Genomic DNA, 27,833 nt, shown 5'->3' with positions numbered 1-27,833 from the left:
AGTTAGAATGAGGATTTTTTTTTTTTTTAATAAGAGCACAGACTCTAGAAAGTGACATTATTTTTATGTTAGAACATGATTTGAACTTGAGCCCCCACCTCAGGAGCTGGGATCACAGAGAAGGGGGAATGGAGGGAAGTACCTGGCTGTGCACCAGAGCAGGGAGGTGAGATCAAGTGAGATGGACCCTGAAACACCTGGGGGAAATGCAGGAACCCAAACAAGATGGGATACAAGCAAGGCAGTATGACCAAAGCTCAATAGGTTGTTTACCTTCCCCCCACCCCACCCTGCAGCTATTCATTCCCACAGCCCTCAGTACACACCTTCCTCCAAAATGGGATTCCCAGCACATGTTCAAACACCAGATGATTAACAAAATGTTTGTAGACAAAAGACTTTTTAGATGTAAAACAACTCTAGCTAGCCCAAAACAATTTGGGCACTCAAGTGTTTATTCCCAGCCTGAAGGGGATGTGGTATTCCATAAACCAGGCATAAGAGAACAGGATAAGGACAGCACCTCCTTTAATTAAAAGGCAGACTGGCAATTCTTTAATGAGGGGGCCCAGATTATTGCCAGTTGATGTAACTATAAAACAGTAAATAAAACAGAAAGGTATGGTCATCTATGTTCACATCCTGGGACTTCAGTTACAGACTCCCTCAGAGTAAGGACAGGTATGCCCCAAAATAAAATACTTACATGGGGGCAGAGAAGGAATCCCATCACACAAGGTTTTTAATAACAGGTTAAACCATTTTGACAGACATTTGTCTAGGTATGACCAATCCTGCCTTGGGGCTGGGGTTGGGTTAAGTAACCTCTGAAGTCTCTTCCAGCCTGATTTTGGACAACTCTATAGCTGGTAGGCCAACAAAGCTAAAGGTGAATCTTCCAATAGAGGCAGGATCCTCTCATATGCTGTTCTGTTGAGAAGCAGAGGACTGGAGCAAGGGGAACTCCTATACAAATTTAATTCTGATTCATAGGGTTTGAACTTGTTATAACTATATTTTGAACTGGAATTCAAAAAGTGTCTTATAGCAAATCTACAAGTGACTGGCTTTTAAAATACTCTTAAGTTCATATTCAGAAAAGCTTTAATAGAATCTAATCTCACTGATCTACTGTCTTTTAGTTTGTGGTTTTAATTTTTTTAGGTAGCAGTTGTAAAGCATCAGTTAAAACATCAGTATTTTTAGGCTAAACTACTTTAAAAAAATGGGGGCTATAATTCCCTTCAAATCTAAAGATTTGACAACTACTCAGGTGTCTTGAATGTATTAGTTCATACCAGTGTGAAATCTGATGCTTGCTAAATCACTAGCTCTTAAGTGAAATCAGAGTCTCTACCCACATGATACAGTACAAGTAAATACCACTCCAGTGAGGTGAAATCCAGCATTTCAGAGGGAAACATTTTGTACTTTTCTGTAGCTCAGAAACATACTCTTTTAAGGAACTGGAGCAATAAACTATCAAATTACTGCCACTGTACACTGTTCAGAACAAATGACTGCACTACAAATGCCTGTTCAACCTTTACTTAGTATGAAATACAAAACAGGAGTTAGGGAAGCACTGTTTTTCAGAACTATGTTACCCAATTCAGAGTCAAAACTTGCAGATCTGAGGGGGTTGCTGTTGTTTTCTTTTTTAAATACACACAAATGAAGCTTCATCTAGGGTTAGTATCATGATATGAAGAGATTTGTCTTTTTCCATGAGGTTCATGTGTCTGACAAAAGTTGAACAGGCAAGTTTGTAATAGTAGACAATACCAGTTATTATACACCCAGGATAGATCGGAGTGAATTTTAGAGTGTTAGGAGTGAAGAATAAAATAAAACTCCACTCATATGAGAAGCCAAAGGGAAGGTGTACAGAACATTTCTTTTTTTTTTTTTTTTTTTTGTTTTTGAACACTACTGTTCAACCAGCCCTCCTACCAAATTCTGCACTAGCACTTGACTACACTTTTAAATAGATCTGGCTCAGTTCAGGTGGCACAGGCTGACTGTCTGACTTAAAGGAAGAGCCTTTCTACAATCATACATGCCCACTTTAGTTAGAAAATGGGTTGTCTTCGGGGACTTAGTTGCCCCAAAAGCACCATGTGTCGTCTTTTTTTTTTTAAGCTGCCAGTCAGATGAGATTTGGGAAAAATGAATATAACCAGCTATAACTGCAAAGCAAGCGACTGGAACCAGGAAAATGGTACAATTAGACAACATACGAGAAACAACTGATCGGGGAGTCTCGTAGGTGATGCTCTAAGAAGTTATGCCACAGCTGGATGCTGGGACAGGAGTTAGCCAGAAGAAAGGCAATTCTGCCCGTCAGGAGGGGGCAACAGCAACTGCAGCACCACGGGGGTGACACTGGCAAGCTGCTTCCTGGAACACCATCTCTCAGTTCAACTCAAAGACCGTCATTACACTGTACAAAGGGATCACAAGAGTTATTAAAATGACTTGATAAAATATTTTATAGCAAGAGTCTTTGGTCTTCAATTGTTCTAACCCTTAAATTTTCCCCAATCCTCTGCAAAGATGTCAAGGCAGTTAACCCATTTAGAATCAACGGTCTCAGAGGCTAAAATGCAACTTTTGGTGTTGTTAAGTGTTTAAGGTAGACAGGATAAGACCAGGCCTAAGGTTATATTTACCTAGCTGAAAGCAAACACATCCATGTTTACCTGCCCAGTACTCAGAGCTGACCAGATACTAGTCCAGAAGTAGCTGTGTCACTGCAGTATTCACATACTCTGCCCTTCAGCAGCTTTTCAGTTACAGAGGTACTTCACTGACACAGCCATATAGCTTCCCAGTCCAGATCATCTTCCATCCTACTGGCTCATGGCACCTGAATTCAGCTTTGCCTGGAGCTATTTACAGACACCTCCTCATCTCTGGAAGAAAAAAGGTTCTTGAAAGCCATCAGAAAAGTAAAGCAAAAAACTAGTGTCTGTAAACTGGTACTAGAAAAATTTCAGATTTAAAGATAAGTTTCTCTGACGGGAGCCATGAAACATGTACTCTCAAGACTCTCAAGTCAATGCTTGTATCCCATTTTGAGGCACCTCCCATCTTTTTGAAAGTTCTTTCTAAGCTGTAACATTGTTTTTCTAAATATGTCTACCAGAGAGATTAAACAGCCAGCAAGATCCAAAAGAGGGCAGGCTGAACACCTATTAGCATTATTATTACCAGTTTAAAAGAGTTTGCAGGTGGAAGTGGGGCAATGCCCACCTCTTTCTAAAGCAAAGAAAAAAAAAACTGTTCTGAGGCTTTTAGGCAGAGTTCCTTTAAAAGAAGGAGAAAAAAAAAGCAAAGAAAAAAAGAAAACCCTCTGACCATGAGAATTATATGTTCTCTCCGATAGAATAATCTAAATTACAAGCTTGATTTTAGCCCCTTGCCAGCCTGCTTTCCAGAGCATGACTGATGGGTTCATAGAGAGCACCTCTGAGACGTGGCTTCACCAAGCCCCGCTAAGCCTTGCAACTCCCTGTAAGCACTCGCTGTAAAGCCAAGTCACTCTCCCGCTTGCTGCCAGAATACACAGTAGCTCAAGTGTCAGAAGTTAGATCTTACCAACAGTTAGTCATATTATCCTCCTCTGAGAGCCAGCAAGCTTTGGAACAATTCACTAGCAGAATAATGAAACCAAGCATCTAAAAGAGATGCTTTTACTTTAACAGCACTGTGTAAGAGATCATGCAAATGCTGCTCTAATTTCTATTCAGCTTATATTATTTTGTAACTGCAGACACTTCCACCCAAATCTGTTTTTAATAGTGAAAGGAATACCAGTAAGTTCAGTATTTGATAAGACAAAACAATGACAATGACAAAACCAAAAGTGATCATATATTTACACAGTAAAGTAAAGTGCACAGTAGTAAGAAATATTTATCTCAGCTATGATAATCCTATGACAGGGACATTACAGTACAGAAGTCCCAATTCATTTCTCTCCATGGAGTTTTATGCTAATTAAAAAAAGCTATTTTAAAATTAAAGCTTTTACTGATGGAAAAAGCTTATAGTGCACATTCACCTAAATGCTACAGGTTATACACTGATTTTAAGTGGCATAGGAAAGTCCTAAGAAGTGAAACAGCACTACTTTCATCATTTTGTTTTCTGGGTGCATACTCAGTTTTAGAGCAAAAACCATAATGGTTTCCTTCTGCAGTTGATGCAAAGCACACCAAATCATCCGGATGAGTTATTTCATAGGAATGCTCAGGTGAGCGAAGATACAAACTAATATGTCAATTCCTTGTTTTTAAAGGTTCGTGACATTACTGTTCTAAATTTTCTTCTTACTCAGTCTGTCCAATTACTTCATGTATCTTTTTCACTTTGATATCCTCATTAATGCTACTTAATAAAATCCACATTTTTACTACTTTGTCCATCTGTTTTAAGCTATGTCCCATAAAAACAGCATAGAAGACAAGGGTCTGGAGAATTGATTCAAGCAGTGCAAATATCAAGGAAGTTTTCAGAGCTTGAAGTGGACCTGGTCTACAGAGGCCAAATTTGAAAAGAAGTTAAGATTTAACCAACTGAAATCTAGTGCAAAGAAATGCAATTCTCATGGAAGTCCTCTGACAAGTTAATCAGTAGCTTACATCATTAAGCAAGAAAACTATTGAGTCTTCTACATTCAACTACCATTAATGCAACTTATGTTTTACTTAAAAAAAAAAAAAAAATTAAACCAATACAATACAAACTCATAAGTTTTGTCATTTTGTCCTTGCAGTTTCAGAGCTATACTTGGTCACTTCTCTGAAGTTCATTTGACCATTGAATTGTTCATTCAGCCAAGGTAGCCAATTCACTGCTGAAATAAGAATCCTTATTCTAGGATTCTAGTCTATTATATCTACTTTTTCCCCCCCCTCAAGTACAAATAGTAAAGACTAGCTCAGATTTGTCTACTTACATTGTATATATGGTAACACTTTGGAGGCAAAATTTGATACTGAGCTTTGAAACTGATGAGCTAGTGAGCACTGCTGACAAGGTGTCATGCTAAAGGCTTGCTAACCATTGGTACACTGTGCCTACTTCATTTAACTTCTTTTTTTAAAATATATAATTCAGTTAATGACAACATGCTAAGAGACATGAGAAGGGCTAAGGGAATATAAAATAGTAATGGGAAGCTTGAATTACCCCAGGCAGATTGTTGCTATCAAGGCAATTCAGACACTATCAATGCAACACTGCTGTCTTCAGCTATCTAAAGGGAGCTCACAGAGAAGCCAGATTCTTCTCACAGGTTCACAGCGGTAGGATGGGAGGCAAGAGACACCAGTTGCCGGAAGGGAAATTCCAGTTTGTTATCAGGAAAGAGTTTTACAATGACGGTAATCAAACACTGAAACAAGTTAACCAAAGAGGCTAGAAGTCTTTATCCTACAGATATTTAAAACTCAACTGGACATGTCCCAAGCAAGCTGATCTAAGCTGGTCCTGTTCTGAACAGTGGGTTGAAACAGCTGACATCCAGAGGCCCCTTCCAATCCAAATTACTGATTCTGTGACATTTGCCCAATGCCTGTTTCATAGATCAGCTAGTTAAAAGAGACCATTGGGGGGGAGGCGGGGAAGGGAAGGCCACACGGCTCCCAATTTAGTTTGAAGTAGCATGTGGGACCTGGTTTAGAAATCTTATAGTTGAAGAGCCACCCTAACAGTGACCATAAAATATTAACACTCAGCATTTCTGTAGGGTCAGCAAGAGCCAAGAACTCCATCACAGCTATGCTAAGTTTCAAAAAAAAGTAGTCAAATAAAAGTGGGGATACTCGTGAGGAAATACAGAAGTGGTAGTAAAGGACAAACCAACACAAAGCGAGCACCTACTAAGCAGTAAGAAGTGCTTGAAAGAGCAGAAGGAACCAAGGAGAACAAAGAGGCTACTAAACCCAAGAAGGCAGCCTTCACAAAGCTGAAGAGGTATCCAAATGAAGATAGCAGTGAAGGATTGTTATTTTGCCAGAATATGATAAAACAAGGTAGAAAATGCCCGCAACTGCCTACAGAAGGAATAGTCAATAAGTAAATAAATAAAATCCCTTTTTCCTTCAAAAAATGCATGGAGACAAGGAATCCAGGGCATGCACTGGGCCAAGAAATGATTAAAGTACACAAGGAATATCTGGAAATCACACAAAACAGTGATTTCTTTGCGACTGTTGAGTTTTCGGCAATGACTAGAAAGGAGAAACATACTGATTTTCAGGCTCCCAGGGTCCGGCTCAAATTGGAAGAAGCTGAAGGAGTCAGAACAGAGCAGGGGTGGAGGGACAGAAAGAACCAACAAAGCCCTGAGACAAGTTTTCACCTCAAGGTTCTAAATTAAATTGGCTGAAATACCCAACACACTGACAGTGATATACAAGTGCTCACTTGCAATCAACCCGAACATACACACTGCTACCAGAGAGGTGATGAGTGGCAAACATGATGCAACTTTAAGGGGAGCTTCATGAAAACCTTAACTATGAGCCTGTAAGCCTGATCTCTCTATCAAGCAAGTCAGGAGAAAAGGGTAGCACTGAATGAGTATTAAATAAATGGAGAAGAATCAAAACAGCTTTTTCAAAGGGAAGTCCTGACTCACAAACCTAGTGGAATTCTTTAAGGAGGCAACAAGCATGGGAACAGGAGTGATCTAGCTGATGCAGTCCACATGGATTTCTAGAAGTGCTACAACAAAGTCCTTCACTAAAGGCTTTCAAGGAAGCTAACCAGCCACGTGAGAGATAAGAGCTCCTTTCATGGATAGTAATTGGTAAAGGGATAGTAAACAGAAGGTAAGAATAATGGTCAGCTCTTACTCAGCAGAAGATGCTGACAAGTGCAGTTTCAGAGATCAGTGCTCTTTGCTCTACTCATTCATAAATGACCTGAAAGACAGGTAGGCAGTGAGTACACAGAGATAGTTCATAACATTAAGTCAGTGCTTGTCACTACTACCCCAAACATCTGCAGAAGGACTTCACAAGACTGACTAGGCAATAAATTTAACTCAGTAGAGGTAATGATACTCAAGCGAAAACAGTAAAATGAAATGGCCAGCTCTCAGTTTGCCACTGCAAAAGTCTACAGTGCCTTCACATCTTGACTACCATGTGAGGCTTTGCTCTGTCTCCCATTCTCCCCCCATGCACCAAGCCAACTTGGGAAAAGGGAAAGGTCTGGAACTCTGAAAGTTCAAACAATCCCTGTTGCAGTTCTCCAAAGCTTTCTGAAGATAGGGAAGTTGTTTTATGCAAAACTAGAACTCCTCAAATTCAAAGAGATTGAGTGGATATGATAGGGGTCTAAAAATCCTCAGTAGGAATAAGTTGTTTACTCTCTGAATTCTGTCTTCCAGCAGAAAAGTTAGAAGACATCAAGCCAAGCTAGAAAGACACAGGTTTTTAAAAAATCCTGCTGCTGATAGGCTGCTTGGATGCTAGAAGCTCACGGTATCACAGAATCACAAAACAGTTGAGGTTGGAAGGGATCTCTGGAGATCATCTAGTTCAACCCCCCTGGCTCATGCAGGGTCACCTAGAACAGATTGCCTAGGATTGCTTCCAGATGGCTTTTGAATATCTCCAAGGGAGTAGAGTCCATAACCTCTCTGGGCAACCTCTTCCAGTGCTCAGTCACCTTCACAGTAAAGAAATTTTTCCTCATGTTCAGACATTCTTCTGAATGGACAAAAGCAGTATCTGACTTGGGAAATCCTTCAGCTGCAATGGCTGGACACTGAAAGGCTGGGAGAGAGTACTAGGAGGAAGCACCACAGGCTGTACCATACTGCTGAACAGGATAGGGCTGCAAACCATCTCCAGCTCCGAGACCAAAGAGCAGACAGAGGCAGACAGTTGTACTGAGATCAAGTAACAGACATCCACAATACATACTGAGTCTCTTTTGGACTGCATCCTTAATTTGTCCCCTTTTAGCTCTTACTATTATTATTATTAAGGATGTGCTGCAGCTCAGCAGAGTGGTAGATTTAGAGCCTGAAACAGGATAAATTGCAAGTCCTGGAGTGCAGCATACATACATGTAGAGACAGTTAATGATACAAAGCTGGAGTAGTACTGGGGGACCATGGAGTGTATAAGGTGCGAAGTCTGATACAAACTCATTCGTACTATCTACTGTAAATGGTCCCTCCTGCCACTATTCCCTGAACTGCCCACATCAATGAGCGTACCAACAGCTGAGAAGCACAGACTATCAGGTCCTGTAACTCAGCTTGTTCCCCAAACTACTCTTACTTCACAGCACAGACCCAGTCCTATACACCAACCCTGTTTTTAATACTCTAATGTGGACAGCTGCTTTGGGTTGCAGTTTTCCCCCTCCTTCACAAAGCACCTTTTATAACACCCATGACAAGCACTTCTGGCAGAGACAGAGTACACACTCCACAGTACTAAACTTCGTTGTGTCTGAGGCCCAAGCAGGACAGGGCTCGAGTTCCAGCACAGTCAGAACAGAAGTCACTCCTGGGCATAGCCATTTTCCCTGCCTTACACAGATACCTGGAGAAGAAGAAATACCTTTTAGTCCCAGCACTAGAGTGTGTGATGTTGCCTAACAAAGGAGCTCTCCCCCGAGAGGTTCCTGCCCACCTCCCCTCTATATTTCTCCCTCTAACAGGTACTGCAGGTAGTCTGTGTCACACATGGAAATCAGCAAGTCACTCCAGGCTTAGCCAGTGTCAGCCGTCAGTCAGCCAGTACAACCATCCTCAAGGAGTCAAGAGGTTGAGCTTTCCAGTATGCACCTACTACACAGAACAATTTTATCATTTTTCTAGTTTGCTAGGAATTGCCAAATCTTTGCTTACCTGAATGAAAGTAGCACCCTCTACTGCTGCCTTCAGGTCTGTACAGCCACTAATGAGAGCCAGCTGCTTCTCTGCACTCAAAGCTCCTTTCAGGAATCCTGACTCCTCCAGCTCCTTCATTTGTTTGCTGATAGAAACAACACACACATTTAAGTATTTATCACTTTAAAGTCACTATTAAAAGCTTCTTAACAACCCAGTAGTACTATGTTATTTGCCATGACACTGCTTATATTTATACTCAAAAATATAAAGGTTAATTTCGACATTTCTCTCTGACCACTCTACCACCACCACTTTCTTAAAAGATTTTTCTTGTCTTCAAGCATGGATGGCTCTAGGATCTATTCCTAGCCCCGTGCTTGTCACCACCACAAACTTGTTTTCACTGGTGCAGGATCAGTAAGAGTTTTTCTTCTCATATCTAATGAGAAGAGAGTCCTTTACTCAAGTTGTTCCTCTAGTTTTACAAACAACAGGTCTTTTGTTGTGAAGCCTTTCTGTAAGAACACTATTTAACTGTATTAAAAAGATACAGCCGGGAATCATTGCTAAACAAATATACCCCTAATATAGGTAATAATTGCAGAGCAAATATCAGAAAATCTGAGCAGTTATTAAATTGAGCATCTACAGCTTAAACTAAACAAATCAAATATGCATTACTGCTGTGGCTGGACACGCCACCTTCCAAAGGAAGGATCCTCTACAGCTTGAAACTGTGCCCCCACCCCCCAAAAAAACACCACGAGAGCAAGACATTTTCAAAGCTGTTCAAATCATTTGGAGGCGCAACTCCATAGAAATTAGGTGGGATTAAACTACCTGATTGTGATCAACCTGAAATTATTTGATACAGCCATTATTATGGTTAAATCTGTCACAGTCAACTCAAGCCACAACTCCTCTGAGCCTTTGTTTATTATTCTCTTTCTGAAGAGAAGAGAAAATTCAGCTAATGATTAGCTTGGGCAGGAGGGATTCTTTGCTCTCCCTACCAGCCTAGCTTTGAAACCTTGGCTTCTTTTTGAATGCTTTCTTGCATAGTAAAGGAATTGCACTTGCCACCAAACTGGAGGGTGGAAGAGCTGGAGCAAACAGAGAAGCTCTGCAGTGTGGATCAAGTTATATGATTGTTGTTACACATTAATTGAATATGGAAACAACCAGTGATCCACCATGCATTTCCTAAGTGACTGTGGTACTGGGGCACACATGACCGTCTTCATTAGGGATTTTATGAGATAGTTCTGCCCATGTAACATGCACTAACTTACTTATACAGGCCCAGATAAACTCCACACCCAGACATACGTCAGTCCTTAAGATGCCTGCCCAGACCCCCACACATATCCAGAGAGTAATACTATTTTTTTTGGCACCTAGAGTCCTCAGAAGAGATGGGTCCCTGTGTGTTTGTCATGGACTTCTACAGCAGCCAGATACACACAGTCCTTCATCCTTATGAAACAGAGCAGGCAGCCAGCCAGAGGACTGGGATAACGTCAGCCCCAGACCTCTTCTTCAGTCCAACTCCAGCACATATACTCTAGGACAGCTTTCCCTCAGTCCCCCGCCAATGAGACAGCTGCAGGCACCTTTACATCAGCAATCCTAAACAGGTAGGTATCTTATCAGACTGGCTCCCAGCTCTCAGTTGCTTTATGAAAACTCTTTTTTAAAAAAGTCATCTATACTTTTCAAGCAACATTAAGTTAATTGAGAGAAATGTACAGAGTGCTTAAAAAAAACCCACTGCTTTAAATCACTCTGCCTCTAACTTTGTGTTTGCTCTTTTCACGCTACCTGCTGAGCAATGTGTGATAACGGACTTCGACTTTGTCAAACCATCCTTTTATTCAGAGCTCTTGTCTATCAAGGAAGAAAAGTTGTCTGGACACAGTCCTGAGCAACCTGCTCTAGGTGAGCCTGCTTGAGCAGGGGGGTTGGACTAGATGATCCCTAAAGGTCCCTTCCAATTTCAACCATTCTGTGATTCTGTGAAGTATTGAATCCATAGGTGCAATAAAAACATCAAGCTTTCTCCTCCAGATTTCCCGAACAAAACAAACGGGATTCATTTGACCTAGCCCGTCAACATGTATATGCATTTCAGATGCATTTGTCCGATCTTTTTTAGGCATCCACGTATGTAATCCATCTCATTTTATGGTAGAAGTACCTATTTCTCCCCAGTCCCTATAAAGCAATTAACTCAGTCTGAGACATTTAGATTGCAGTCTTCTGAAGTTACTAAAGATAAAGTTTCCATCCTTCTCTTCTGTAATTTAAAGACGATCCAGTTCTTACTGAATTAAACAGAAGCAAGTCAAACCTCAACAGACACACACTGGGCCCTCAGATCTTTAGCTTGAGCTCACGGCTCAACTAAATCAACCATTAACCTCCTGAGAATTAAGATGTTACTTCAGCATCCACTGTAGTTGTATTGTGTCCAAGAGAGCACAGACAGATACAGGCTCTACTAGTTTTATCAAGGCTTTAAGAGGTCATAGACATCTGCTGGTTTGCAAGCTGCTTTGACATTCTCCTTTCCATTCAAAATAGTGGAAAAGGGAACATTTGTTTCCCAGTAAACAAGCCAGGTTCCTAGTATAGTTTTCTGACACCAGTCTTGAGCAAAAGTATCTTATCCTAGAGCAACCCCACTAACATCAGCATAAACAGGTCTCGGTAGCTACTTAACAAAAGTCAATAAGGCATCGAATAGTGCTGCTCCTGGTTTAGCACAATAGTCGGAAGAGACAAATACCTTCTGATCACAGTGGACTTCGTACCTTAAATCAAAATACTTCTTGGGAGTAGGTAAGATGTCAGCTGAGGTTCTATCTGAAAGAAGCAAAGGTAACACGGCGTATTCCAAGCCAGCATACATGCACTTATTTTTTTTTTTTTTTTTAAAGACTAACTCCTACAAGCATTAACTTTTTCCTCTTCAAAGTACTGCTTCTGTAATTAACTCCAGCTAATCATTTCCATACAGCAAGTTCTAACACTTTTATTTTATGTTAGTGACAGCTGATCATTGACCATGATTTTTTACTCAGTTTTGGGCAGAGCACTTCTGGGTAAATAGTCAGGCATTGCATTCTGTTTACACTGGACAACTGTTTTGAAAAGGTTCAGGTCACTCTTAGCTGGAGAATGAGGCCAGAAGTCACCCACATTTCAGACACTGCTCAGTTCTGTCACATTTGCTTCCCCAGAGCCCCTTAGAAATGCTAATTTTGGCCTAAAATCTATCAGTCTATGCATACCAAAACTCATGCAAAGACTTCTGTTAATAGCTTTCTGCCCATTTTCTGATTATGCATTTATGGTAAAACAAAAACAAAAAACCAACCAAACAAAAAACAACTAGACCTTTCTCAAGCAAAGTCAAACTAGTAAGAAATTGCTTTCTAGTAACTTTTTGTTTAAGAACACTTCAAGGAAAAATATGTGTCCAAAGACAGCCCCCTCCAGGCAGCGTCACAGAAACCACAGCAGGAAATCTGTCATGTTTCCAGATGAGTTCCTCGTTTGGTTCCTTGACAACACACCAATGAATGGCTAAAAAGCCCAGATTTCTGCTTCTTGAGCAATCTGCATGGCAAGTGATAAGAAACAGGAAGCTTCAGGTCCATTTTCCAAGTTGCAAGGGTACACTACAACTTGCTAGGCAGAAGCTCTATCTGACACTTTTTCAAGGTTCCAGCTCATTAAAGGCTGCTAGTGCTTTATCTGTAAAAGAAACAAGAGCTAGAGTATCCAAACTTCTGGCTCCCTCACATCTTGTGAGGCGAGATGGTAGGAAACCAAGAATCCCAGAGGTCTCGACTTTCAGTTCCTCAGAATTCCATTTCCCAGGTTCACTTGCCTAAATCCAGCATCTTCTTGCAAAGAGATTGCATATTATTTTTAACAAACAAAATTTTTACTTGAAAAGACCACAACAGAGTTACCCCCTTCTTAGAAGAACAAGGTGAAATTCTTGTTCACTCGCTGTGCGTTATTACACTTGCTTCCTCCTCCCTGTCCCCCTGAAACTCACATCATTCCACAATAGGCAGTGGAGGGATTCAAAAAGGCTAGTGACATACTAAGATGGGGCTTTTACTTTTCTTCCACAAGCTCCTTTAGAAATTTTCAGCATCTGTCTCCTGTTCTCTTCCCTTCCTTCTCTGCCAGTGATGATTATCTTGACATTTCTACTTCTCTCATGAGCCATTATACATACATACATATATATATGTGTGTGTGTATATATACACACACACACACACACACACACACACACACGAGCCATTCTCAGTTAATCTCTAAGGCCACTGTCTTCATCCTTTGAAATCTGAGGTTGGACTGAATTTTTTCTTCTAAACAAAAGTCCTCCAATTAATGTCACTGACCACCATGCTAACCATTTATTTAAATTACTATAGTATTTAAAAACGTGCAACACGAAACATGATTAGTGCATTACTTCAGTTTTGGTCTTGCCTCCTCTCTCCCTCCCTCCTGGGGAAAACGTCTTTTGGTCTTCTCCACTAATACAGTTTTATTGTCTCTTTAGCTGTTTTGTTCCACAAAAAGATTTCAAGTCCTACAAATACTAAATCCTTTCTATATTCCCTTTAGGGTACAGGATTACCACAAAAGCATAGGCAAAGGGAGGGAGTCCCCTGACACTTACCATACATTAAGGCACATAATCTACTGGCTTATATATACAGCAGTGCACCACTGACCTCTGCTGGATGACTTTTTTATTCAAAGATGCAGACTTCAGGATGATCATCCTGGAGGATGAGCACAGATCCTGAGGCCATTCCAGATACCTCCAAACACACACCACACACAGCTTCAGTCTGAAATTCGGTCATGTGCACAACTTGAAGGATTTGACTCAATAGCCTCCTAAGGTCTTTGGAGAATGAGTACTTCATGTCCATAAGAACACCTTACTCACTTTTACTGCTCATGCTTTGTCTAGCTCTGAAGCTTTACTGTCATACCTCACTGCCCACGTCAGTGCTACTCTGGGAACTCAACCAGTGAGTACCTCAAGCACCTAATCAATATTAATGCTCCTGATCACAAACTGCTGGGATGTCTTAGTTACAACTCCTACTCCAAAAGCCTTTACAGAAAGGCCTGACAAGTGATGGCAGCACTTAACTCATCTTGTTCATGCCCTTTCACTTCACTTTTATTCATAGCTACTATATAGCATTCATACCGATACTGTTGCAACAAGCAAGCACTTAGGAGATGAAAGACTGGAGAGTCACAAACTTGTCCAAACTGGCAGGCGGAAGGGAGGAGAAGAGGACAAGAGAATGCTGGCACCATTCTTCACAAATTCAGCCAACCGCCATTGCTCAAAGGCCAGGACAACAAACCAGTCATGGCACCAGCTTGCTATCTACTAATGAGTCTATCCAATAAATGAGAAGGTATCTGGGCCAGTAAAGAACCTCACCAGCCTCAAATTTCCACCCTGAGGAACAACAGCCATGGTACACAACCGTAAGTCCCTGGCATTGGGACAAGCTCACCATCCAGACAGGCAATGGCCAAATAGCAAGCTACTAATATCAAGTTGCAAGTGGCCATTCAAAAGTGTTAGCAACCAGCTTCCCTCTTCGTCCAGATAAAAGGTAGAGGTACAACAAGCAACCTGGAGAATTTGTTATGTATTACAAGGTATATTTTCAAAACATCAGTACAAGCTGGACCTGGATTTCTGATCAGATATCTAGAGCAGTCAAATGCACTTTGCCCATAGCAATGGCAGTGTACTCAAGAGGGATGGCTGCCCAATGAACTGTGAATTGCTCATGTTGCGTAACTACACACTTCTAGCAAGCTGTTGCCATTTTTATACCTACGAAGCATAAGAGGGTACCAGACAGCAAGCGTAACAAGAAGTTCAAGTATCTTCTAGAGACCAGGGGGGAAACTATTACAGGGGGAAAACTATTTCAGGACTTCGGATGTAACCAAGTCATATGCACAGATATAGTTTACTTCCTTGGTCTTATGACCTGTCATATATAGCACACTTCATTACAAGTTCCAGGCACATTCTACAATGTTCACAAAATTCTTAAGGTACTTCTCTCTGTCTGGCCAGGGGTTGGGAGAAGTGTTATTTTTTTCTAGCCCATAAGTTTTGCTTATTTTTCATAGCAATTCTGCCCCTATAGCATGGCAAAGTTAAAATTACTTACTCCAATACTGCGCTCCACTATAAATCAAGTCCAATAAAATTTATGGTTAAATTAATACTTAATAAAGAGAGAAAGTATGATATTCTGATCTCAAGACTGCTTGGCTCTAATTCTTTGTAGTTCAGTTTTAAATGTCTCTTGACTGAGTGGCAATCTACTGTCTTTGAAACATCCAGAAGAGCAGCCTGTAGTCAGATGAAGTTAACATACAAGCAAATCCCACTGAATAGACCCAAGTCCCACGTCCAAGAGTTTAGATTCAGTCCCACACAATCTTACCAGAATCTATCAGTTTTCAGAAGGCAAAGTTCTGCATAAGTCCATTCAGGAAGAACAGAACTCACTAACGAAATTTTTTTTTTTTTTTTTAATGTGGGAGGGCGGTGAATGACATTTCTGCTATAGGTTACAGCATTATACTAGCTCTTGTTCACTATCTACCGTGGCTCAAGTCCCCTTCTCTGTATACCAGAAGGTCTCTTAGTCTTGACACTACAGAGGATAAACATTGTAAAGAGAAGTTAAAGTAAAAGTATTAACTAAGGTATTCCAGTTTATTAAACTGGTAGAGTTTTGTTTATGGTTTAACTTGCACCAAAGCCATCATGAGGAAGGTCTGGATTATCCCCTTCCACCCCCAAAACCAGCTTAGGTAAATTAAGGCTACATGTATACTAGCAATTAATGTAATGCATTAAAAATAGACCTTTAGACGCAAGCAGTTCATATTAAGGAGTGGATGTCTGCAAAATACCTATTTGGGGTGGGATTTTCACTCAGCTCTAGACTGTCCCATTGGACAGAACAACCATTACTGTCTGGAGTACACCAGAGGAGCTCCTGAAGTAATTTTCTGGTTCATAATTTCATCTGAAAGGAACCCAGTCCCATACAGACTGCTCTAAGATGTAAGCTAAAGGATGGTAATTGTAGAAGATTGGGAGCACACTTTTGAAGCTAATCTCTCAATTAAAACATTAATAAATCTAACCACATCTTCCAGGTTCAGATCAGACTTATTTAAAAAATCCATGTAGAGACCAAGTGACTCTTAGTTTTTGGAAGCTGAAAAGTCACTGCCCCAAACCACATTTCATAGGAGGAGAAGGAAGTTTACAGAGTATCATTAGCTGCAGAACTAGAGGAAGAAGGCATACAATATCTGAAGCAATCCATGGTTGAAGCAACAGGTCTTCTAGACTCCATAAATACTAAGACTTAACTGATTTGCAAACACTCAGAGGCAGAATCCCAGATCGGCTCTCTAGATCAAGAAAGGTGACTGTCACAGATGTAAGCCCTTTGCAATCACAGAGCAGGTCAGAAAAGAGTATTTATGTCTCCCAATCTTGTATTTTACGTCCTGTCCCAAAAGATCTGGAACAGGAAGTTTTTAAAAAATTAAGAGATAAAAAGGACTTTCAAATATTCCATTATGATTATAGCAAGGAGAAAGGATTGAAAGAGAAGGGAATACATACCATGCCTGCACGCACATGCACACATGCTCTCCTTCAAATCTCAGGAGACAGCAAAGGCATTTAGCCTCTTCTGAAATGTAGTCTTGGAGTTATTACCTCTGTCACAGTGGGGGCTCTGCCCTGTGCCCTTCACTTTCTTGGAAGAGCTAGGGAACTCATTTCTTCCGCAGTGAGAAGGGTGACTGGAGAAAATTGTTATTCTAGGATTAGTCTGATCCTTCCACAGAGTGAGCCTCAAACACTTCATCTATTTTTCCATATATATTTTGTTCTACAGCATCAGTATCCAGGGGTGAAGGGACACATTAAAAGGACTGGAGAGAACAGGTGAATAAAACAATCAGTAACCCACTTCTTATTTCTTACACCATATCTTCTGTAAAACTGAAGAAAGTGAGTGCTTTGTACAATGCGTTAATCTAAGGAAAAAAGGCTAATCCCACTCTTTCAGCTTGGTCATGCCTAATTGTTGGACAAATATGAGAGACTTCTTATATACCTCAAAAAGATGAGCTACCTGGTTCCTATTTGAAACAATGCATTTATTAAAAATGGATTCTAAAAATCTGATAGAGCTTGCAGCACTTTCCTACAAACATTCTTATTTTCAGCTATCTTACAGAATGCAAGAATGTTTAGGATAGTTATTACTACACCAGAAATTCATATGGAATTCACTATAATTCACTATAAAATATCTTACAGAGTCCATCCTGATCTGGATAGGGCATATTATGTATGATGCACATTTAGTCAAAATGCATACTTTGACCTATCCTGTCAGATATTTTAAGAGTTCAAAGAGATACAGTAATTAAAAAGCACTCTCCAAGCACCCTCAAACAGTTCTTGAAATGGATGCTAAGAAACTTCCTTTGCTGCATATTACTGGGATTTTATTTTATAATTCTTGATAGATTTTAAACATTAAAACATTCTGCAAGACACTTTTAAAGCAGTTACTTCCATCACATTTCCTTCACCAATGCACCTCTACCATGATCCCACCCCACAACCCCACAAGCAGAGTAACCAGCAGCAGCAGTCATGTTCATAAGGCTTAGGACATGTTGTAACATGAAATTTTGGGGGTATCCCACAAAGACTGCTCAAGTCCCATTAATAAAAAAAACAGTTTTTGCAGTATTTCTTCTGACTGTAATCCATGATCGTAACCTGTATGTAACCCAAGCCCATCTCTCTAGGTGTGCAAAACACTCAGACATCAGAGACTGCAAGATTGATACAGGATATTTTGACCCTACTTCGGAGAATAACAAGTTCTAGAGTTTCTATAGGCAAGACGTTATGAGTGATTTCATTCAAGAGGGCTTAAGGGAGATGCAGATGATGCAAGTCAGCCATGTACACAGAGGTTTTCAAGTTTCATAAGATGTTCTCAGAAAGACAGGATTTACAAGTGTAGCTCCTCAGTAATAAGTCCATCACTTTTTAGCAGTGTTGACTCCTTGCATCAACTTCACTGTGATTTAAGAGTGTCTAGCACATTTTCCTGGGTAGGAGAGACAAGAATCCAGAGTGAAATATAGATCTATGACTCAAGAATCCTACCTTTAGATACCCAGATTAAAAATCTATATGAAAATATTTTTACGCAAACAAGTTCGTCCTCAGCAACAGCCAATACACACAGAAGAGATGGCTGAAGTTACTTCCTCAGCCAAGTATTTCATGTTTTGATACTAGTATTAATTCACTAGAATATATTCAATAAAGGTAGTAATACCAGTTTTCATGTGCCCATATCTCTACATACAACTACCACTTCACAAAGTTAACTTCAACTGTCCTAGGAAACCTTTGTACTCAGCTTAGAGAAGAAGGGAAGGATTGGAAGACAGAAAGAACTTCTAATAGACATATATACTGTTTTTTACAGTTGAATATGACGTAATTAGTTTGAAAAAATAATCTTGTCTTTATATTTTAGCACAGGCTACTCCCTGAGGTCTACTATGTTTATGATTTTTTTTCCAAACTTAACTGTAGCCTTTATGCAGGCAACTGTTTGGTTTTTATATATATTAAAAACAGTTACCAGTTCCTATGTCCTAGAGGAGATACAGTTTTGTGTGTAAGTAAATACCATGATATTTAACCAGCATCCACTTCTAGAAAGAAACCACAGAACATACATGCACATATATCCAAGATTTAGTGTCCTTCTCTTCCAAGTCAAATAAACCTTTTTCTTTGCAGTAGTCTTTCACTATAAGCATGAATATGGAACAAAAACTGTTCTACATAAAACATGAGCCAATTACATAAAGCAAAAATGCAGTGTTTCCACTGTATTTATCAATCTTTATCAACAGCATAATTATGTCTAGAATAGTAGCTCAGGGAGTATTTGAAAGAGTTTACGTATTACAAAAAGTTTAAGTCATAAAGGTTTGGGGGTTTTTTGTAGGCTGGGCATACACTAAAGCATATGTACATATATAATACATATAGTCTATGTTAGGGTTACTTTCAAGAATAGGGTACTACTTGTTCTTCTAATTCTTATAATTTTAAAGTTTAGCGATCTTATATTCAAAGCAGAATCAATCACATTGACTTGGAACAAAGCATAATGGATATGAAAAGTTACATTTTCCAAGGCAGGTTACTAAGGCTTTCAGGAGACCAAGTGTGGCATAAAGCTGTTCATTAATTTGCGTCTTCAGCAGAAGGCGGGGGGGGGGGGGGGGGAAGTTTGTTCCATTAGAGCAGACACTGGTTAATAATGCTGCTGGTACACCCAGTTCCATCTAATACACTGTTTGTTGCATCAGGGCACTAACTGCCATGCACCTGTCAACAATTAAGTAGGTAGTAAATCTATCACGCCAAGTCAAGCACTAGCAAACCCACTCATTTCCTTTCCTTATCTGGTCTACTGGTGTTGTGGCAACTTGATAAGTATTTCCACTTATTTCAGTTTTGACCCCAACCAGACATTTTGAATAAACAGAGTACATTTTAGACTTTCCCATACTGATTCATGCAGGCTGTCATTATCAACATAGTTCCATCCCAGTCTCCATCTCATTCTTCCAGCAGGACTACACATGCCTGCTACCAACACATTGTTCTGCAAGAGTTAAATTAATTAGCTGAAAGAACCCGGAAACGCCCTTTTGAAACGTGGTTTTGTAACTCATTGTTCTGGATTTGTAAGAGTCAGTATACTAAAAGTCAATCACATAATACTTAACACTTATGTTTCATTCCTACTCCTTTTGAAGTAAAGTGACTGTTGTTTACTACTCAAATCCATTTTCCTTTGTTTAAAAAAGGAAACTAAACAGTCTTCTGTGCACTCTACTTGCTTTTTAACATATAAAGTAGCTCCATACACTTAGATCATGAACTGCAAATGAGAGTGAAACAAAACTCCTTTCAATACTAAAACTATTGAGATGTTAAATCCAAGAACTTCCCTAAAAGTATTAGGAATTTGGAGAGACAACAGAAAACGAATCCCAGTAAGTTCACAGAGAAAGTAGCTACCCACTGGCTTTGTCAGACAGCTTCAATGGGCATTGCTCTGCTGCTCTTTTGTGAGTGCTTACCTCTACTACACCAAAAGAATAACTTTGCACAGTGATCGTTTTTTACTGGAGCTCCAGCTCTTATTCAGGTATCGTATCAGTAATCAGTGGGACTTACTGCAGATTGTGCACTACAAAGTCAGCAGAGAAAAGGAAAAAAGTTCAAGTTCAAGGGTATTTTGACAGATATAATCACTAAAATACTGGTTGAAGAAACTGTACAGCTTGTTCCTGTCACAAAAACTACCTTCTGAAACTAGACTTGTTAACTAAGATATTACAATAGCCAAGATGTATAGGTTAATTATAAGTTGAGCTAAGAACTGCTTATGCCAAAGACAAAACCTGCCTTGAACTCCTATGGGACAGCATATGCAGGCACAGGAGAGTTCAGTGACACACCCAAATACTTCTCTACCATTACATGTCATTTAATGCTTCTCTTTTCCAAGCCAAAAGTCTTGGAAGGCTAAAGTCCTCATTCTGCTTAAAAAAAGTTTTGCAGTCTCCATTAGTGGATATAACATTCAGCCCTAATTTTTTCTTATTTTCCTACAAATAATCCAGAGTCACCTCCCAGCAATGACAGTAATTCTGCAAAACCAAAAGTGTCTGCTATTTAGGCTCAGCAACAGAGATGTTAAGTTTGACTAACACCTTCTTGGAAACAGAAGTTGGGGGGAGGAGAAGGGGGACAGGGAAAATTTGTGAGAGACAGATGTTCCCCTCCTTCACTATTGATTTTTTTTTTTTAATGTCCTCCTAGAGCAGGACTTAGAGGTAGTAACAACTGAACTGTCCCACAAGGGGCTTCCAAAGTCATTCCTCCAAGGCTTTGTTGTAAGCCTTGTTACAGAAAGCAATCAGGGTGCAGCATGCCACAGCCCTTTTTTAGGTGCAACTTACTCCCTATACTGCCTGGCCCAAGGCCGCTGGCATACTTCCTTCCAAGATAGCAAGAGGCGAAGGCCGATGTATTTGGCTTGGAACTGATCACAGAGCAGCCTGAACTTCAGCATTAAACGCTGATACAGCAATATAAGCCTGTGTGTAGAACCATTCTAGCAATGCTCTCTTTCATGGGTAAATACCCATGCTTAGACTGGTAAGAAGAGGGTGAACAGGACCCACCATTCAGGGTCCCTTCTAACATAAGAACTAGGAGCCAAACAAAGCAAGTGAGGAGTCCGGTTGAAAACAAGCAAAAGGAAATAGCTCTTCATGGAGTGAGCAGCAAACCTGTAGAACACAAAGTCCTTTGGCAAGGAAGACACAAAAGGGTTTACATGGGTTCAAAGGAAGGTTAGAGAAATACCTGGAAGAGAGATCTAGTCAGAGTTACTGAATAGACAAGCCACTTGTGGGCACTGTAGCTTGGGGGAGGGGAAGCAGGCAGGCAGGACTTAACCTGGAAATAATAACCTCTTCTTCTACAGTTCCAGAAACATTACTTTTTAAGCTATAGAGAATACTGATAATTGTAGCGGGGCTCCTTAGCAATCGATATTAGCCTCCTTCGATTTTGAATGGGACTATGCAGTCTTTCTACACAAAACCCATTCATGTTCATATATTTTAATCACAGCCTATAGATAATCTAGTTGTGTTAGACATTATTTCAAGAATTTGAACCTGAGCTCTTAAATCATTACCTAAGAATTAAAGGGTTGAAAACATCATTCAGAGATCTGGGAACACAATTTTTCTGACCTTAACAGAGTTTCCTTCAAATAACATGATGTGGCTATTCATTCATAATTACAGAAATCCCACAGATTTATATCAGTGCCAGTCATCACAAGTCAGGTGACCTACCGAATGCTTTCCAGTGCGCTTGTTATCTGTTGTTGCACAATATCATAAAGTTTCACTTTGCAGCCTGCAGCAGCAAACACCATAGCCCAGCTGCGACCAATCAATCCGCTGAAAGAGAAATGCCAATTAATAAGGAAGCATTTATTTTAGGGAGGCAGTCTGACAAGTGTTGCAAGATCAAAATAGAGTTTGGACACCGTTCAATATTTTGATGAATGGATCAGTTACATATCGAGGAAAAGAGGAAAAAAAACCCCACACTCTCTCTCTGTAACAGTTATATGTCCTTTGTTAGCTGTGCAGCAGCTTCTCAGAGTTGGGGGAAAGATAATGAGAAAAAAGAAAAAAGGGACAGCAGAATTTGAAAGAGTAAGAACTGCTACTTTGGGATCTTGGACTCAAGTATCAACAGCTTCCCCACCTGTGACTCTGACCTGTAGTCAGTTTATGGAATCATACTAAAAAACATTTTTTGCAAACTCATTTGTTCAGTTGAGGTCTGAAGACTGACAGCAGTCCACTGTTCCCAGAGTTTGGGAACCTGCTTCAGAGATGATCAGAGAAGCAAAGGCCCAGCTACTTAAGTTATAGGTCCACTACAATTCTGGTAGTATTCTAAGTATGTGAAAAGAAGAAACATGGCTTTGAGGCTACTTTTGCATCCACCCAACCCTAGCACCACCCTTATTTTTAGATGAAGCATCCTACTATGCTGGAGGCACGCAGGAGCAGTCTGTCAACATCTTTTAGTGAAGTCATGCCACCTATAGCACATTATTGAGAAATATAAACAAGAAATTTACAGGAGCTAATAATTTTATCATGTCTCTTAAAACAATGCACATTTTTATTTAATTAGCTTTAGAGCAGGCATTAGCCTTTTCAAATGGAAGCACTGAGGTGTACTGTAAGTAAGCTTAAATAAACTTGAGATCACACACACAAAAAAATAATCTTAGTAGTTACAAGAACATAGATCCCCATCCATGATTGTTACAGTGAGTTTTTGGTCATTACACGCATTTCCTGTCATTTCTGAGATCACTGTTAGCATTAAACTTAAGCAGCCTCTGGCATCTGGAAAATGTGAGGCCAGTAGGGCATCAGTAAAGGATGACATGGGGGGGGGGGGGAGGGGGAAGATAGGCAATAAGCCAGATCAGAATAGGAAGAAAAGAAAACAGGAACATGTTCAGCCCTTAGTTTATAAGAAATGAATAAAGAACAAAAATAGAATGAAACAGGAAGTGCAGGAAACAGCAGAAATCAGTGGAAATATGAGACAAAAAAATTGAGTAAAACTTTCCATGTAGTGTTAAGTAGACAGCAAGTTTCTTAATTCAGTGTTTGAAGAATTAAAAAAAAAAGAGTTTATTTTATTTTTATAGAGGTTTTAAGGTTGTTGGGTTTTCTTTAAAACTACAGAACGTACAAAATGAGTCAATGGTAAGTAATCGATTCTTCTAGTTTGCATGATAGCAATATCCCAACATGATGTTAGTATATTTGATCCCAGGAGGGCTCTTTCTGACACTTTAAACACTGACATTTTGGGTTCGGTGGTGAAATGTTAACCACCAAGGCTCCAGACCTGCTCACTGAACTTCTGTGGGTGCCACCAGTTTTTCCTCGCCCAGTGCAGCTCTCGCACGGGCCGCCGATCCCAGAGCCCAGCGCTCCCGACCCTTCGCTCATCTACAGCAAACGAGCGTTCAGGGTGCCACAAACGGCAGCTAGTTTCGTCCCTATCACATGACAGCGCTGAGACACGTGTCTTGAGACCTCAAGCGGTCTCACAGATAAAGCCTGTCGCTGCCTGCACTGCTAAGACTAAGTAATAACGGTGAGCGCAGGCTGGTTATCGTCTGACGGGTTTTTTCTCCTTAACAAGATCATTGTTCAAAAGCTTCAATTCTAGCTTAAAGAGCGGATGAAGCACAACCCACTTGCACAGAAGCCAAAACATCTCAGATGTCAAAGTATCTCAGAGCTGTACTTAGATTTCTCCACTGGTTTCTCACTTGCATAAGGAATAGAGGCAAAAAGCGACAGACTTTCAGGAATTACTGTAGAGGAAGCACCTTTATTGCACAACACCACAGAGCTTTCAAGGTCTCACGCAAAGAAACGCCTTACAATGAATCGGATACAACAGGAGCGTTTTCACACACACGCGGAGGATCCTGAATTTCGGCAGCAGCGTCGATCCGCGGCTGGCCGGCAGAGCTCACCCCCGGGACGGGACGGGACGGGACGCTCCTGCCCCGGCTCGCACCTCCCTCCAGGCGCTTCACAGTGCCGAGGCGCAGTCTGTACACTCCAGACCTCAGCTAACACCTCGCTGTGACACCTGGCGCGCGCAGCAGCCGCCGCCGCTGACGCGAGGCTTCCCGAGCCGCCGGGAGGCTGCGGCGCCGCGGGGTAACGGCCCCGCCGCAGGCCGCGGCTCCCCGCGCGGGCGCCCAGCCCCTGCCGCGCCCCGGGGCCCCCCGGGGGGCCGGCGCCTCCTCCCCGGGGCCCCGCACCTCTCCGCGCGGACGAGAGGCTTTACCTGCCAACGATCGCCACGCGCTCGGGCTCCATGGCGGCGCGGCCCGGGGCAGGGCAGGGCGGCCGCAGCGGGGATGCGGGGCCGAGCGCCTCGCCTTGCCGCGCCTCGCCTCGGCTGCCGGGTCGCCGCGGCAACCTCCTCCTTAAAGCGCGCTCCCGCTCCCGCCGCCCTCCCACGGCCGCCGCGATGTCCCGGCCGCCCCCATTGGCTCCTGCGACGAGCGCGCCCATTGGCTGCCCGGCACGCCCCTCAGCAGCCGCTCCCCGAGCCGCGGCGGCGGCCTTCGGGCGCCCGACGGGCGCAGAGCCCGCCCAGAGGCGGTGCGAGGGGCCGCCGCGCCCCGGCGGCGGGGGCGCCCCTCTCCCGAAAGCTCCCTGCGCCGCCCACGGCGGTGTGTGTGGGGAGAGGTCTCAGCAGCCCTCTTCGCGGACCGGCTCCTCAAAAGAGCCCGCCTCCCCTCACCTGGGCCCGGCCCCCATCCTCGGCGGGCTGGGGGGAGCAGAGCCATGACGCCTCCTTCCCTCCGGGGGTCCCAACGGCCCCAAGGGTCCCAACGGCGGTGTCTCCTCTTTGCCCCTCGGAGGCCGTGCGCTGCTTTGACCCCCCTGGAAAGACAGGCAACCACAAGCGAACCGCCAGGCTGTGCCTCCAGGGCGAGGGGCAGGGAGTGGGGCCCTTGCCAGCACTGAGCCGGCCTGCTACGCCCCGAAGGGCGCACGGCACCGCCAAGCCTGCGCCCTCCTGCCCTGCCGTGAAAAAGCACCTTGGAAAGGGCTGACCCGTAGGGCCACGTCCTCAAAGGTGTTTAGGTGCCCTCGGGTGACGTCCCAGTGAAACCAAGACACCTACGAGGACGCGGGACTTGGCATCTAAAGCCCTCTTTGAAGAAGCAAAGATCCCATTCCATCAGGCTTTGGCCAGAAAAGTGGCAGAATATGGCAAATCCCACTGCTCTCTGTTTCTCAGTGAGAACACACAGGAACTGCAAAGTAAAGTTCCAACTCAGAACTAAGTCCATGGGAGTTTTTTGCATCAGAGAAAGCCTTATTATTCTTAAAAATACTTTCTTCTAGAATTAAGAATAAATAATATATTTTTGCTAACCTTTTGTCCAAAGCTTTTAAGAAATTGTGCAAAAATGTGACATGACAAGGTCAACATAATTCTTTATGCTTCTCTGTAGTATCTGTTGTTCCTCTTGGAGTGCTGCATTACTTATTTTTTCTAATTCTGTGTAGTTCCTACTCGTCTACCTGTTGCTGGACACTCCTTAAAAGAAACAAAAGTTAATATTTTAAAACAAATGCTTGTTATCAAAGATTCTATTACCAAACTTTTACTATAGCTGAGAAACACTTTTAAGTTTTCTTGTGTTTCTGGCTTTCAGAAAAAAAATCAGTTGAAAATTAATATATTTGTTCCCAGAATGAATGTTTCATAACCGCTGCTGAAGAAGTGTGACAAACCTTTGTTTGGCTATTTTTTTTTCTGGTGTCCAAGAAAAAAATGAAATGAAAGGCCTACATAATCATTTTGTGTGTCCATTCCCTCACTAATGCCTTCCTAATTTCAACAACTTTAACAAAGAGACAGAGATCTCAAAAATACTGAATGCCTAATGGTTTCATGAATACCAGTCATCAGATAGCAGATGGAAAACGGAACTGACACCGCCTTCACTTCACAACCTTAACACCACACAGTTGCCACACACGTGATCTGAAACCTACCAGCAGCTAAGAAATGTAGGTGGAGCCAAGTGGAGATAACTGGGCCACAAGAAGATGTAAGAAAGTGGGACAGAAATGTGTAGGAAACCAGGATTTGCTAGTTCTGCTGCTGCTAGCTTACTTAGGCTAGCATACAAAGCATTATTTTAGGATGTAGCAAACACCATTTTTGTTCCTCTGAAGAATGGTTCAAAATAGCATGACTTGGTATGTATCATGAACACAAAGACAATTTAGCCAAAGCATAATTGGAGCAATGTATACCTATTTTATGTATACATTTTTACTTTAAAGAAAAAAAATAAGTCTCTAGAATATAAAACTAATGTCTTCTGGGCTTGGGAAACATGGTTTTAAGAACAAAGTCACCGTCACCGCCATTTGTAACTTTCTATCAGTAATTTCAATATTCTCCAACCTTCTGAGATGTTTGTTTGTAACTGAAGTTGTCTTAAAAACTACTAGGCTTTCAGAACAAAACCAATTTTATCCAGACAAATTAATTCAGCAGAAATAAGAACTTAGCTAAGCAGTTCAAGAAGCGTTACTACAAGGGCTTGAGAAATAATCACAGTTGTGATAATAGCAATTCCAAGGCCTTTAAGTTCTATTGGTGAACAAAACAAGGGGTCTACGGTAGTGAAATCTGAACTGTTATCATCCATGTAGCAGTAGTAACAACATAACTGCATTAGTTATTTTATTAAAGAGTACGATGGTAGACACATTCTCTACTGTTTCTGATGGCCAGACTCACTAGAGTCCAAACTGCTAATGAAAGAACAGATCAGAAGAAGTGGGAAAAAAAACAGAGGTTTGCAGGAAGAAGGAATATAGAGAATTAACTTCTCAGAAGTGCAGGTTAAGGGAAGGAAACATGATTAAAAAAAGGAGAATGAGGGACAGAGACTCACTCTTCATACTTCTGCAAGTCCTGTCCAGAAACCTTAAGCCAGGAGAACTCAAAAACTTTGTAAGGTTCTGGACTTCATTAGGGAAAGAAAAGTAGGGTTTATATTGTCAACAGCAGAGGCCCAAGTGAAGCAAACATGCACTCACCAGCCTACATAGCCTTTCTTCTAAGTCCAACAGCAGCCAGAGTAGACTTGACTTGTTTTGTTGGGAGCTGCAAAGTTGACTCCTCCATGGTTTTGGTCTCACTTTCTGTTGAGCATGCTCCACTCCCACACCATGTGAGGAGGTGACAACGGCTATTGGCTGGGGAGAGGAGGTGGGTTTAGCGTAGGGGAGGAGCAGGGCCCTATAAAAGGGTCTTGGACTAAACAACAGGAAATTGCCAGTATTTACTGTGAGCAGCAGGAAGGTGGAATTTGAAGGAGCTGTGAATGTGAGGCCCCTTGCAGAAAGTACAGAAATTGTATGTTTCTAAAATACAAAGTGTTCTTACCCAAGCTTTTGGCGTGGGATGAAAACAGAGGCATAGTTCATCTTTGTTAAGTATTACATTGTTTTAATATGTTACTTGCTCACCAGAGCAATCCAAAAGTACATTTCTGTTGTAACAGACTGTGGTATGTTGCTGGTATTATATTAATGGTTCAGAAAACACAATGAGTTCAAATGT

General features: G+C 41.5%; 1 protein-coding gene and 1 long non-coding RNA gene across 2 annotated transcripts in view; both read right to left on the bottom strand.

Annotated features, from left to right (window-relative positions):
* Nucleotides 1–24,763, bottom strand: part of CRYL1 (crystallin lambda 1) — a 66,749-nt gene extending 41,986 nt beyond the window's left edge. The window contains exons 1-3 of the mRNA XM_064505029.1: nucleotides 24,519–24,763; nucleotides 21,968–22,075; nucleotides 8,882–9,008 (exon numbers count right to left, since the gene is read on the bottom strand). Coding sequence (XP_064361099.1) covers nucleotides 8,882–9,008; nucleotides 21,968–22,075; nucleotides 24,519–24,748 — 465 coding nt within the window. The 5' untranslated portion in view covers nucleotides 24,749–24,763. The remainder of the gene's footprint in view (nucleotides 1–8,881; nucleotides 9,009–21,967; nucleotides 22,076–24,518) is intronic.
* A 518-nt stretch (nucleotides 24,764–25,281) lies between these two features.
* Nucleotides 25,282–27,621, bottom strand: LOC135327168 (uncharacterized). Its single transcript, XR_010387313.1, has 3 exons — nucleotides 27,308–27,621; nucleotides 25,623–25,787; nucleotides 25,282–25,500 (listed from the first exon to the last, which is right to left on the bottom strand). It is a non-coding gene; the product is annotated as an uncharacterized LOC135327168 (long non-coding RNA).
* Nucleotides 27,622–27,833: the final 212 nt, after the last annotated feature.

This window comes from Dromaius novaehollandiae, chromosome 1 (assembly GCF_036370855.1).
Source record: "Dromaius novaehollandiae isolate bDroNov1 chromosome 1, bDroNov1.hap1, whole genome shotgun sequence".
NCBI classification, from domain to species: domain Eukaryota; kingdom Metazoa; phylum Chordata; class Aves; order Casuariiformes; family Dromaiidae; genus Dromaius; species Dromaius novaehollandiae.
This window is presented reverse-complemented; position numbering and strand designations above follow the sequence as displayed.